The 13,042-nt window shown below is 49.6% G+C and overlaps 2 protein-coding genes across 3 annotated transcripts in view; one reads left to right on the forward strand and one right to left on the reverse strand.

Annotated features, from left to right (window-relative positions):
* B4GALT4 (beta-1,4-galactosyltransferase 4) overlaps positions 1-8,006 on the reverse strand; it is a 62,789-nt gene extending 54,783 nt beyond the window's left edge. Inside the window, exon 1 of one of the 2 annotated variants that reach the window (XM_072724154.1) lies at positions 7,877-8,006. The gene's annotated coding sequence lies outside the window, so the exon portion shown is untranslated. Of the gene's footprint in view, positions 1-3,882; positions 6,218-7,876 lie in introns of those variants that run through there. The other variant, XM_025990108.2, reaches the window with a different exon arrangement.
* ARHGAP31 (Rho GTPase activating protein 31) overlaps positions 7,259-13,042 on the forward strand; it is a 115,955-nt gene continuing 110,171 nt past the window's right edge. The window contains exon 1 of the mRNA XM_025990110.2: positions 7,259-7,478. Within this exon, the coding sequence (XP_025845895.1) occupies positions 7,376-7,478 (103 nt within the window). The 5' untranslated portion in view covers positions 7,259-7,375. The remainder of the gene's footprint in view (positions 7,479-13,042) is intronic.

A 13,042-nucleotide genomic window follows, 5' to 3' on the forward strand; every position in this document is an offset into this window, starting at 1 on the left:
TTTGAATGACATTCAATGCAAAGAAACTGGAGTATAACTATAATACTGGTAGGAAAAGACTTAGTTCTCAATTTCAAACAGAGTGTGCAGATGTCTCATCTAATTTCTAGTCCTAACCTCTTCACTCCTACCCAGTCCTGCATTTCATACAAAGGGCATTTCCTCCTAAAAGCTCTGAGAATGTCACCAGCTGGACTCCAAGACCTAACCTTTACTGCTTACCTGCTTGTACTCACTGACCATTGACCCATATTTCTTCTTAAGCAATTCTGTCCAGTTTATCTTTTAACTCAGGCAAAAGACCCAATGGGCATAACATCCTGTGATGGAAACCGAAACTATTCCTCAAGCGGTAAAGACTGCTCAGACAAAGAGCTCCTGCTGGCCCAGACTACCCAGACCAGTATGAATATAACAACCCCCCCCCCCCCCCCCCCCGCGACTCACACCTGCCCAAATGGACTGAGTGACCCATGGAGTGTCAGACAGTTGCTGTTACCTCCTTATAATAGTAAAATCTCCACCCAAGGAGGAGCCCAAGCATCGTTTACATAACATACAATTTATGTATAAGCTTGATTCCTTAAGGCACATGCACCACCTTATGCCCACTTCTGCATCTGATGATGAGGCTCCCCCATCTAACTATTCATCCTAACCCTAAATAAAAGGAATCTGTTCACCTTTGCTGGGGAGTCAAGGCTTTGGATGTTATTCTCCATGATCTCCTTATGTCTTGCAAATAAAGTTTCCTTTGTGTGACAACTCACCTGGGGTAGCCCCTTTTTAGGGCTCTTTCTTTTTCTTATTTTTAGAGAGAGAGAGAGAGAGTGCATGCACACACACAAGCAAGGTGGGGGAAAGGGCAGATGGAGAGACAGAAAGAATCTTAAGCAGCTTCACATGGGTCATGGAGCCCACAAGGGGCAATCCCAGGACCCTGAGATCATGACCTGAGCTGAAATCCAGAGTCTGATGCTTAACCCACAGAGCCACCCAGGCGGCCCTGGTGTAGTTTCCAACTGTGACTCACCATGGAGTGAACTCACATTAGTTCGGTTACAGTAGGGCCCTTGTCATATAGAGAAGTTTTTTCTTTCTACAAAAAAAAATTTTTACACTACCAGTTCCCAATTTTTAAAAAAGGTTTTATTTATTTGTTTGTTTGTTTGTTTGTTTGTTTGTTTAGAGAGCTTGCAAGCTGGGGGAAGGGCAGAGCGAGAGACAGGATTCCAGGCAGACTCCTCACTGAACATGGAGCCCAATGGGGGGCTTGATCTCACAATCTCGAGATCATGACCCCAAGAGTCGTTTACTCAATGGACTGAGTCACCCAGGCACCCCACCAGCCCCCAATTTTATAAACTTGGAGTCATCTTAGACTCTACTTTCCTACATTTACTCTTTTAAATAAAAACCTGAGGTTCTTAGTTAGTAGATAGGCGTACTGATTGATGCAATTTTGGTAAGACTTCATTTTTTATAACTGAATCTTTTTCTTTTTCACTATTTCCTTACCTTCTGCCCTTTCTATCCCAAAAATGCCTAGTTGGTGGTGAAGCCACTGAACTGCGTTCTCAGCTAGGGAACTATGGCTATAGAGCTGGGTTTCCCAATGCTTTTTTTCTCCCCCTGAGTAATGCAGTTTTGCAATTCTAGGAACTGAAAGGGAACTAAAATATACAATGCTTCAGAGAAAGAGAAAGTATCATGGGTTATAATAACTATGTCTGCTCTTCAACTTTTGAGCTGGGAGTAAGACCATTTAAGGCCTCCTTCTCTGTTCTTATCACTGCAATGGCTTGCTCTTGGAAGCTCACTTAGAAGCAAAACTGACTTTCCTGGGCATAGAAGTGCTACAGCAAGCCTATCTAGCTCAGTTGGCATGTTTCTGGAAGTACTGCTAGCAGGCTATCCCTGCCTCTAGGACTGAAAGACTGATTCTGGCTCTTGTTCCTTCTCTCCCATCAGGTGGATCTTTCTTTCACTCTTTTCTGTTTGATTTGAGATTGGTAATGTGGACCTCCTCCAACCCTACTACAGATGCTTATTCACCTCTTTTGAACACTTCGAAGCAACAATTTGTGACATAAATCTGGGAACTGGGAACTCACGGCACAGAGAAATGCAGTAATGGAAGTTGGGATATATAACTTTCTAGAAGTCCTTTTGCTTTGGCCATCCTCATCTTCTACTAGCTTCAGACCCTTAGGGCACTGGCGGAAGGGTGAGCACAAGGCCTCTCTCATAGGAGCCTCACCCTCTCAACTAGTCTGCTAGAGCTGCCATGATAGAATACCATAGACTGGGGGGCTTAAACAGTGGACATTTAGTTTTCACAGTTTTGGAGGCTGGAAGTCCAAGACCAAGGTGTTCCAGGTTTGGTTTCTCCTGAAGCTTCTCTCCTATCCTTGTAGATGACCATCCTCTCACGGTGTCCTCCCATGGTCTTTTCTCTGTGGTTCACATCCCCAGTGTCTCTGTCTTCATCTCCCTTTCTCACAAGGACACTAGTCAGATTGGATTAGGATCCTACTTTTAGATTAGGATCTAAAAGCCTCATTTTAACTGCATTACTTCTTTAAAGGCCTTTTCTCCAAATACAGTCAAATTCTGAAGTGCTGGAGTTAGGGCTTTCATATATGAATTTGGCAAGGGAGGCACAATTCAGCTCATAAAACGTAATAACTGGCGATAAGACCAGCATTTTTAAGCTGGGAACAGGGAAGAGGAAAAGAAGAGAAAATGTACCCAGCAGGAGGAATGAGCTGGCATTCTCTATTGCAGAACAAAGAATTCAGAATACTCTAAAACTGCTGATTGCTGGGGCACCTTGGTGGCTCAGTCGGTTAAGTGTCCAACTCTCAATGTCAGCTCAGGTCATGATCTCAGGGACCCACGGGATCTAGCCGTGGGTCCTCATCAGGCTCCACAGGAAGTCTGCTTGAGGATTTCTCACCCTGTCCCTTTGCCCCTACCCCAGCTCGTGCTCATGCTCTGTCTCTATCCCTTCCTCACTCTCAATACATTTAAAAAAAATAAAATAAAGCCGCTGATTGCCAATTCTAGCTTATGGCCAAGTAAAAGAAAAGGCTAGCTCACAGGTTATGCTAAAATCACCCAATACCCACCTTCTGTCTTCTGTACCTTATTTATTTATAGGAGAGATTACTACCATCACTGGTGAGTGAAGGAAGCAGATGGCACACTTTGATAGGCATTAGTCTTAGTCACAGACAAGGTAAATCATAGGCAACAACAAAACTCTATGATGAGAGCTCCACATAAGTGAAATGCTTTTTGTCCTGTGATAATCTGCTGAAGGGATCATTTATATTATTATCAAACAGCTTAATTCATCCTCCTATTAACATTCTTAGGCAAGCTCCATATAATCTTGCTTTCTAGGAAATCCCAAGCTCAACAGATAAACCCTTTGAAACCTAAATCTGATTTTCTTCAACAGACCCAGACAAAGCTACACATCTTAGGATAAGCAAGAAGAAAAAAAGGAGAGGAAAAGATAAGCAGAGAAAGGAAAGAGAAAGAAAAATAGAGTGTCTAGAACAAGGGCCAGATTCAAGTTTGGCATCTATCACAGGGCATACTCAGCAATGAAAGGGGACAGGGACAAATGGGGAAGGGGACAGTTTTCCAGCTTTCTGGGGCTCGCCGTCACTATGTAGCTTCATTATCTGGCTTGATAAATTGTGAGTTCTTCCAACCATAAAGTGTAGGTAATTGAGAGTTATCAAATAAAGACAAAAACCCCACCGTGAACATATATCAAATATTTGATATCAGCCCAGGCATAATGGATGCCTTGCCCAGTGCTCAGTATTACCTCAAGTCTGAACTCTAAATACCTCGAACCCAACTTACCACGACTTATCAGGAAGCAAGGACCAAAAGGTTTCAGGCTGTTCTAGGATGAAGCTTCTAGGATTGCAGAGTTCCTCTGGGAATCCTCAGTAAAGCACAGAAGAATCTTAGGGCTGTGTCAGGGTCACTAGTTTTCCTGGTTCACCTAGGCAGCTCTGTTTTGTGACAACCTACACTTCTGCATTTGGTGATTAAGAGGATCTGGTACATGGCTAATGCTACACGGCCAAGTGTATGAGATTTATAAATTACTGGTGGGCTTTATTGTGAGGAAGATTATATTTAACAAAAATTGCATGTAATTGAAAATTAATTGATATTTGAATAAGGGCTGTATCAATATACACTTCCTAATTTTAATAACTGTGCTCTGATTATAGCAGATATTAATATTTGGGAAAGCAGGATGAAGGGTAGATGGGAATTCTTTGACTATTCTTTGCAAGTTTTTTATAAGCTGAAATTACTTCAAAATGAAAAGCTAAAAGAATGTTTTTAAAGATTTAAAGAGGTAATTCAAGGACTAGATAATTTATCCATATTTTGTGCCCTGGGTGCCCGGACCCAGGAAAAAAAGCACCCCTTTGGCCTCTCTCCTTTGTTGCCCAACTGATGAAATCCACTGTGTGGCAGATGAAATAAATGAATACGAAAGTCTTCGCTAGAGTAAACGCCTTAACAAATGTTAATGGTAATAATTACAGTCTCATATGGAAATGCTTCTCTATAAATAAAGGGAGGAACAAGCCATCACACTGAATCCCCTACCAAATATTCTCTAAGAATCCTACAAAATGCTTAGAAATTGCCCTCCTGGCACTAGGGAACAGGGAACCATTGACAGGTTTTGAACAAAACAGGCATATAACCACCATATTTCAGGAGGGCTCATCAAGCCTAATTTAGTACATAGGATGGATGAAGCGGGCAGAGGTCGGACTCAGCGAATCCCATTATGACTTATTCTAATAACTGAGGAGTGAATAATCCTTGCTGAATGGGCGTGGAAAAGAAGAAACCCAGAAGGGAGGCATTTTGAAGGACTCATCGGTCCAGGCAGGACTAGCCTGGAGGTGGGAGTGGAAGGAAAGAAATGAGTCAGTGGTTAGTTGAAGATGTCTAGCCAAGATGACCGGGGCAATGCTAGTGTCACTGAGAGACAGATGGAAAATGGAAGCAGACAACCATGCACAGAGCTTGGGGTGGGAACTCAAGTGGCTCCAGAAGCCAGGCAGGTGCAAAGGCGGGGAAAGACGGGCGGTGGGGGCTGCAAACCTGAAAGGGGGCTGTCACAGCTGGGCACCAGCAGTCCTTGCCACGTGGGATTGCACCTTCCGTGTGACCAGACCTTCCATTTTTGCAAGAGAAGCTAGAAACTCAGATCTCGGAAGTGAAATCTCTTAACCCTTTAAGGTTGGCAATCAATCTTTAAAAACGTTAAAGCACGGTGGGTGCCAAACCAAACACATCTGCGGCCCAGCTTTGGGAGGCAGGCTGTCCCTTGTGACCTCTGACAAGGACAGAAGGCTAAGGGTCAAGGTGCACTGTCCCCCTGATACGTGGGGAGTTAAGTGGCTGGAAAGGGATTCAGTAACTAAAATACTGTCCTTAAAGCTTCAGTCAGCAATCTGAGCTGCATGGAGGTCCCCACCCTTCAAGTCTATATATGGATTTGAATTTATGCAGGAAGTTTAATCTAATCTCCAAATGGTTAAATCACAAGAATTTGAGTGCTTACTGTGTGTGCTGAGTACACAGAAGTCAAGGAATTTCGGATCTAACGAGAAGAAAAAAAAAAATTGTGCCCTCCTGAAAACTTGAGACAAATTATGAGACAGGCTGGGAGCCTCCTTTCTCCACGTTATGCTAGAGTATCAGTCACCTTAAGTCTTGGAGCCCCGGCCCGTCACTTCCATTTAGCAAACTTCCAAAAGTGTGTGTGTGTGTGTGTGTGTGTGTGTGTGTGTGTGTGAATCCCTAACCAGAAATCTGATTTCCCGGGGCAGTGGCTAGAAGGCGGCACCCCCCAGTGTTCCCTTAACCTCGCAGGGGGAGACCTACCTGGGTGGGGGGCACCTGGGCGCTGGAGAGGCCGCTGGGAGTGGGGGTGTTGTGGGGGGGCTACCTGGGTGGGGGGCACCTGGGCGCAGGGGAGGCCGCTGGGAGGGGGGACTACCTGGGTGGGGGGCACCTGGCAGCAGGAGAGGCCGCTGGGAGGGGGGATGGTGGTGGTTGTGGGGGGCTACCTGGGTGGGGGGCACCTTGGCGCAGGGGAGGCCGCTGGGATTGGAGGGGGACTACCTGGGTGGGTGCACCTGGGCGCAGGGGAGGCTGCTGGGAGTGGCCGGAGGCTACCTGGGTGGGGGGCACCTGGGCGCAGGGGAGGCCGCTGGGAGTGGGGGGTACTACCTGGATGGGGGGCACCTGGGCGCAGGGGAGGCCGCTGGGAGCGGCCGGGGGCTACCTGGGTGGGGGGCACCTGGGCGCAGGGGAGGCCGCTGGGAGTGGGGGGTACTACCTGGATGGGGGGCACCTTGGCGCAGGGGAGGCCGCTGGGATTGGAGGGGGACTACCTGGGTGGGTGCGCCTGGGCGCAGGGGAGGCTGCTGGGAGTGGCCGGAGGCTACCTGGGTGGAGGGCACCTGGGCGCAGGGGAGGCCGCTGGGAGTGGGGGGTACTACCTGGATGGGGGGCACCTGGGCGCAGGGGAGGCCGCTGGGAGCGGCCGGGGGCTACCTGGGTGGGGGGCACCTGGGCGCAGGGGGGGCGGCTGCGGGCGCCGGCGGAAGCCCGCGGGCCAGCAGGTCGCCGGGCGGGGGCCCTGCCTTTGTCTCCGCCGTCAGGTGTGGGTGCGGGCGGAGCGGGCACCGACGCGCAGGGCGTGGGGGGCCGGCGGCGGGGGCAGCCCGGGCGGGGCGGCCAGGGGCCCACCTGGCAGCCCGGGTCCAGGAGGCCGGGTCGCGTGCGGGTCGGGTGCGGGTCGGGGTGCGGGTCGCGGGGCAGGGAGCGGCGGCCGGGCTGCGGGCCGGAGCCCCGGGGCGGCGCGGAGGGCTCGGGGGCCGGAGCCCCGGGCCCCCCGCCCCCGCGCCCGCGCCCGCCCCGACTCCTGCACCCACCCACCTACTTCCTCCGGCCCCTACACGCGCAGCGCCGAGCTGCCAAAACTTTCCACCCCCGCCCCCTCCCCGGCTGACTTCCTTCCAGCGTTTCCTGAGCTGGATGAGCCTCGGGCTTGCAAGACAGGAAAAGGGGACGGCGCGAGGGCGGGCGGCCGAGGGGCCGGGATGCTGGCTCCGCGCGCGCCCCGAGCCGTGTGAGGGCGCGGCCGCCGCCCGGGAGCCGCGCGGAGGAGACCCCCGCCCGCCCCCCGGGGCTGCCGCGGCCAGGTGCGCCCCCGCCCCGCCCCGCCCCCGCCCCCGACCCCGGACACCGGCCTGGGCGCGGCGCCGAGCCCTCGGGAGGGGAGCCGGAGGCCACTCGGCGGGACTAACTCATGAAGAACAAGGGTGCCAAGCAGAAGCTGAAACGGAAGGGAGCCGCCGCCGGAGCCTTTGGCTGTGACCTGACGGAGCATCTGGAGAGCTCAGGACAGGATGGTGAGGCGCCCCGGTGCCTTGCGCACCCCCCTCCCCACTGCCCAAACCCGCTTTGCTTTTCGTTTGGGGGAGACGCGGACCCTTGCGGGGCGTGTGAGGCTCACTCCGCAAGTTCACGCCTGCGAGGCCTGGGGCTCCGTGCACTTTCTTCCCTCTCTGTTTAAAGGACATGCGGGATGGCCGAGGTGCCCGGCGCGGCCCCTCCGCGGGTCCACACCGGCCACACCACAGGAGCTGCAGCTCCTGCTCCCACCGGCCGTCCGCGGGCTGGGGCTGGAAGCGCCCGAGGTCCTCATCTCCAAGTTTGGAAGTCGGGAGGGGAGGGATGCGGGCTGGGCGTGTGGGACGGTGGTGATCGGAGGGCTCCCCCCACCCCCGCCGCCCGGGCGCAGTCTGACCGCCTTGGGTGTCCTTCCTGGGCTCTCCGGTTTCATCCGCTCACATCTTTTTTTATTAATGCGCTGGAAGGCAGGGGGTGCGGTGGATCCTGGCCGGGGGAGTGGTTGCACAAACATTTTCTGAATTTCTGAACTGATGCCAGATATATGGTACCTCCCTCCCTCCCCTCCCCAACCGCCCCCCCCCGCCCCCCGCCAGACCCTTTACCCCCTCTCGGCTCTCGGATTAGCATTTGGTGTGTCAGACAAGAAGAGTGTTGTAAAAAGGTCAGAGGGCCTGGATTTTAAAATAGTTTAGGGTGTGGAAAAGAAGAGGAGAGCCACCTCTCTCTGCTTGCAAGGTCAGATTGGATTCAGGAAAAAGAAAAAGAAAAAAGAAAAAAAAAAAAAAAAGCCGGGCAGGGGGTGATCCTGCAGAGTAGAGACAATTTAAACATTTGTTGGGGGAGAGGGAAAGAAAACAATCTAGAATACAAGAACAGCATTTGAAGTTACAAGTTTTTCATCATAGGAAGGTTGGGGAAATTGAGCAGAAAATGACTCCTTTTGTAAGGTTGACTGGTCTTGAGAATACCCGTGACAAAAAGGCCTTGTCTTCAGGAACAGAAGTGAGAGAGAAAATAGTCCACTATATAGGCCTTGTATTTACCCATAGCTATAACAAAGGAGGAAACTGGAGGACTGTTTAACTGTGCAGGATAATTCTGCCTCCAGGAAAACCCTCTCAAAAACCATTTGATTAGCTCATATCAAGCATGCATCTCAAAAAACAGTGCCATGGTTTTGTTTCAATTCTGTGTTTTGCTTTGTTTTTTAAAGACTCAGCACCACCTAGTAATTTGCAGTGGTGTGATATTCCTGCGGTATTCCAGACTTCAGCGTCTGCTGTGTCATTAGGACAAATGGTTTAGTATCTTAGAGCTTGGGGGACCACAGTTTTCAAAACTGCCTCTTTTGAAACCAAGGCATAACAGTCAACTCATTTCATCCTCTCCAATAACCTGGGAGACGGCAATTTCAAATGAAAGCGGCGTGAACTTTTTTGAAGGTGTTAGAACTCCGAGCGTGCGTCTTACCCACTACCCTCAGAAGTTCAGCATGACATGCTTCCCTCCACCTGTTTCTATGCGGAATTCCAGGTTTAAGTCCAGGTTCACTACAAATGCTCCTGGGATGCCCCCGTCCACCATGTGGGTGTTATTCTGGGCTCCCCTTCAAGCGTGAGAGTTGCATGGGGTTGCTTGCCAGTCCTGCCCCATTCTTGCAATGTCAGAATCATAGGATGAGCGAGGAATCTCAGCATTTGGTGAAGACACCTCAAAGGCAGCCTTCGGCAGCTCTTCTTTCACCTGCTTTATATTTTGGGTTTCTATACAGGTTTTATTTGAAAAAAAAAAAAAAAAGGAAGGGGCCTCCTGCTTAAAGAAAAAAAATTGAAAACCAGTACATGGTGCTCCCAGACTTGGTGTTGGAGTGAGGGGGGCAGAAAGGGCGCAGGGAAGGCAAGGAAGCCCAGGCAGGTAAATTGACCTGCCCAAGTTCATACAGTAAATCATGGAGGATGCGGAGGGACCTGACCTACAAGGCTCCTCTCCCCTCCCTAGCTTCCTCATCTAGGCCAACATTCTCCTCTAATGATTTTTTTTTTCCTAAATTGAAAGCAGACAGCCCTGTCACAGGATCGGCAAGCTTTCAAGTCTGACATACCTGAATACAGTTTAGCTTTGAAACAAAAGGAAACTGACCCACTTAATGATCTAGACACCATTCTTGTGCCACATGAGAATTGGGCATGCATAATAAACAGCTTATATAAATGAGAGTAATTAGGATTTTTTTTGCCGCATCTATAACTAGTTATATAGTTGCGTCTTATTTTTCCTGTAGTGTAGCATCAGTAAGCTAAGTGCTAATGTTTTTCTTTAAAACTATGTGTTTTCCTCACTGACTTTCTGATACATGTATTGGTTAGTAGACAAGGCCTGGAACTCTGCTCCCTGGGGGGGGAAAGGCTGACCTGGGCACTGCCCCTTTGCCCATCACCTTGGAAGTTCAACCCAGAGTCCTGACGGTGACAAGTCAGCATAGTAACTAGAAACCAGAAGCCTGGAGAGGGCCCACAAGACTGACACGGTGATTACTGAACTTTGGGGTCAAGGGTAAGGTGATGATCCTGCAGACAGAGAAAAATGGGTTCAGGTCTGGGAGCACAAGGGTAGAAGAAGACAGAGATATAAGGAAGCCAAGAGAGCCCTTTTGCTCAGACAGGGAGGGAAAGCCCCAAGCTGGGGAGGAAGACAAAGCTGGTGACCATTAACTGTGCTCAGGCCATCTGAAAATGGGGAAGCTACACCCCTGAGGCCTCTTGTAAAGAGTGAATGCCGTCCACTTCGGTAATTTGCTATGGCCAGCCCTGCTACCTTCAGCTGGATAAATCTGCCAGGACAGGGGTGTGGGGGGGACAAATATGTGTCCACCTCAGAGCAGGAGCTGCTCAGGGCCAAGTACCATCCTTAATCTTTAGGAAGCTGATGAAAACCAGAAACCGCTTCTCACAGAAACGTATGCATGCACAGGTGTGAGCACACACACACGTATACAGTTTCTATGGCATCCACACAGATGCCAAGTTCAGATCCTGCTGTTGATCATCTCCAGCTTTACACAGGCCTGACATAAAGGGCCAGTTTCCACCTTTTTGCTTCCTTGACCACTTGCCTCCAGCCCGGTAAGAACACTCAAGAATGGCACAAAGTTGCTCCTGGCCAACTTGGCCAGCACCATGACTGCCACCCCAACCCTCAATCTCTCCCGGGAACCAGATGACTTTATCTTCCTGCCTGGAGTAGAGGGAAAAGAGCATCGCTTCCTTGCTGATATGCGGAAAATAGTACAGTTCTGTGGTCTTCTTTTTGACCACTGAATACGAAGGTCATTGCTTGCAGCTAGGTAATGAAAATCCCATCGTTTTGTCACTTGTGCTTGGAAGGCTGCAGGTGAAGCCCTGTGAGGTCAGAGTGCATCCATAAGCATTTTTTTTAACCTCTCCATTCTCAACCAAGTGCCCAGGGTCTTCCCACAGGGTTTGGAAATGCTGGGGCCAGGAGTCAAGGGACCAGTAGGAGAATGTTGTGGGAAAAGCTGTCTCCTGCCTCCATTTGTGTCATCTGTCTTCACAACGAAGGCTGAGAGGACTTTCTCACCCTGCCAAACAATCTGTCGTTTTATTTGATCCCTGAGAAAAGGGGATATTGTCTGACCCAGGGGTTTGCCATGATGGTGGCATGTTAGAATCACCTGAGGAGCTTTAAAAAAAGCGGGGGGGGGGGGTGATGCAAGGTGCTGCCCAGATCCCATCTCAATTAAACAATTCAATCAGAATCTCTTGGTGCCCAGGCAGGCATGGGTATGTTCTAAAAGCTTCCTAGATGATTCCGATATGTAGGCAGATTTGGGAACCACCATTTGCACTGTAAGGTTTTACAGAACATTTTCCCCCTGGATAAGGAAACTTAATGATTCACAATGCATCCTCTGAATGTCTGAAAAGAACTATGAGCCTTTTATTACTGAAGATTTTTTTGTAGTTCTTATCAGATTGAAAGGTAGAAAGGTAGAAATTAAAAGTATAATTTCTGAGCTAAGTCATTCTCTCAGTTTGGTTTTTTTTTTTAATAACAAGTAAGTATTGAGGTACAGTGGGAGAGAAAGACACATGCACCCCAGACTCGAGAAATGTATAGTCTAAGGGATGTGAACAAACTTTCAGAAACTGAGGCCTCAACAAAGCTTTGAAACTAGCTGTCATAACTGAAGAGAACATGTAAACGCTACTATCTACAATTAAACAGATAAGATAAACAGAAATAGGAACAAAGTCTTAGCAAGGAAGGTGAGTATATTTCTGTCCAAAGCAGGATTTAACACTGCCTGGAGAATCAGGGCAGGTACTCGCTTTGGCTTCCTTTTTTTCCTCCCCAGCATCTTGCCTGGCACATCCTTATCACACCTTCCCTACCTCATTCTTCATTCTTTAGGTCTCAGCTGCTTCTGGAAACCTTCCCTGACCTCCCAAGTCAGGTGCCCCTGCTGGGGACTCCCATTGACAGTTCTGGAAGCTTACTGTTTGGCATTGAATGCCAGCTTTGCCTGTTCCCAACCCTGGTGTAAGTGACTTACCTCTTCTGAGCCTCAGTTTCCTCATCTGTGAAATGGCAGTAAGAAGACTGACAGGAAGATAAATGAGTTCATACAGGCAAAGCACTTGGCAAAGGACATGCCTATGGAAAGCCACAAATGTAGCTATTATTATTATAAAACCCTAGACTTGCCCTAGTATAACCACCTACCATCCATGACTGAATGAGCGAGGGCCACAATGAAATAAGTAAATGATATGGTCGGATGGGTTAATCAGTCGTGAAGGGGGATGGGAAGCAGATTGATTGCCCCACTGAATGAAGAGGCCATTTATGCAGGGATTTCCCAGAGCCACCCGGGAGTGCAAGAGCAAAATGTCAATTTGAGTCAAAAGGGCCCTCAGAAAGATCTGGGAAAGAGCCCCAGCTACTCCTAAACCCAAAGGGAACTGAAAGAGAAATCAGATCCAGGAAGCAGAGCTTGTGTGGACAGGACAGCAACGTCATCGGCTTGGGTTTAGAGGGGCATCCCCATCGCTGGGTCCCAGAATTGAACAGAAAGAACCAAAAGAGGAGAATTAAGGCCTTAAACCTTAAGGTTTAACCGACTGATAACACAAAGCCTGCCTGAATCTTAATCTGTATAGTCTGGATGTGGCCAAAAACCCACACAGAGAATAGAAACAGCTACTTCATCTCCCCGCACCCCTCCCTCCTGCCCCTGTCCAGACCTATGGCAACAGCCCCTTGACCGCAGGCCTGGCCTCGCCCTTCCACTTCCCCTGCCCACCCCCGCTAGAGGCCACCCAGATGCCTTCCAGCCTCAGGAGGCTCAGGCGTTGGCACTGCAGACCTGTCACCCCAGACATTCCCTGGAGTCAAGTGAACCATCTGCTGGAGGAGGAGGGAGCAGGCCTGGCCTAATGCTGGGGCAGAGGGAAACACGATGAAAGCAGGAAGACATTTTTCCATAGACTGGAGAAGCTCTCCAGTGTCATTGGAGCTGTAGCTTTTGCTGCATCCTCTT

Source organism: Vulpes vulpes, chromosome 1 (genome assembly GCF_048418805.1).
Source record: "Vulpes vulpes isolate BD-2025 chromosome 1, VulVul3, whole genome shotgun sequence".
Taxonomy (NCBI): Eukaryota; Metazoa; Chordata; class Mammalia; order Carnivora; family Canidae; genus Vulpes; species Vulpes vulpes.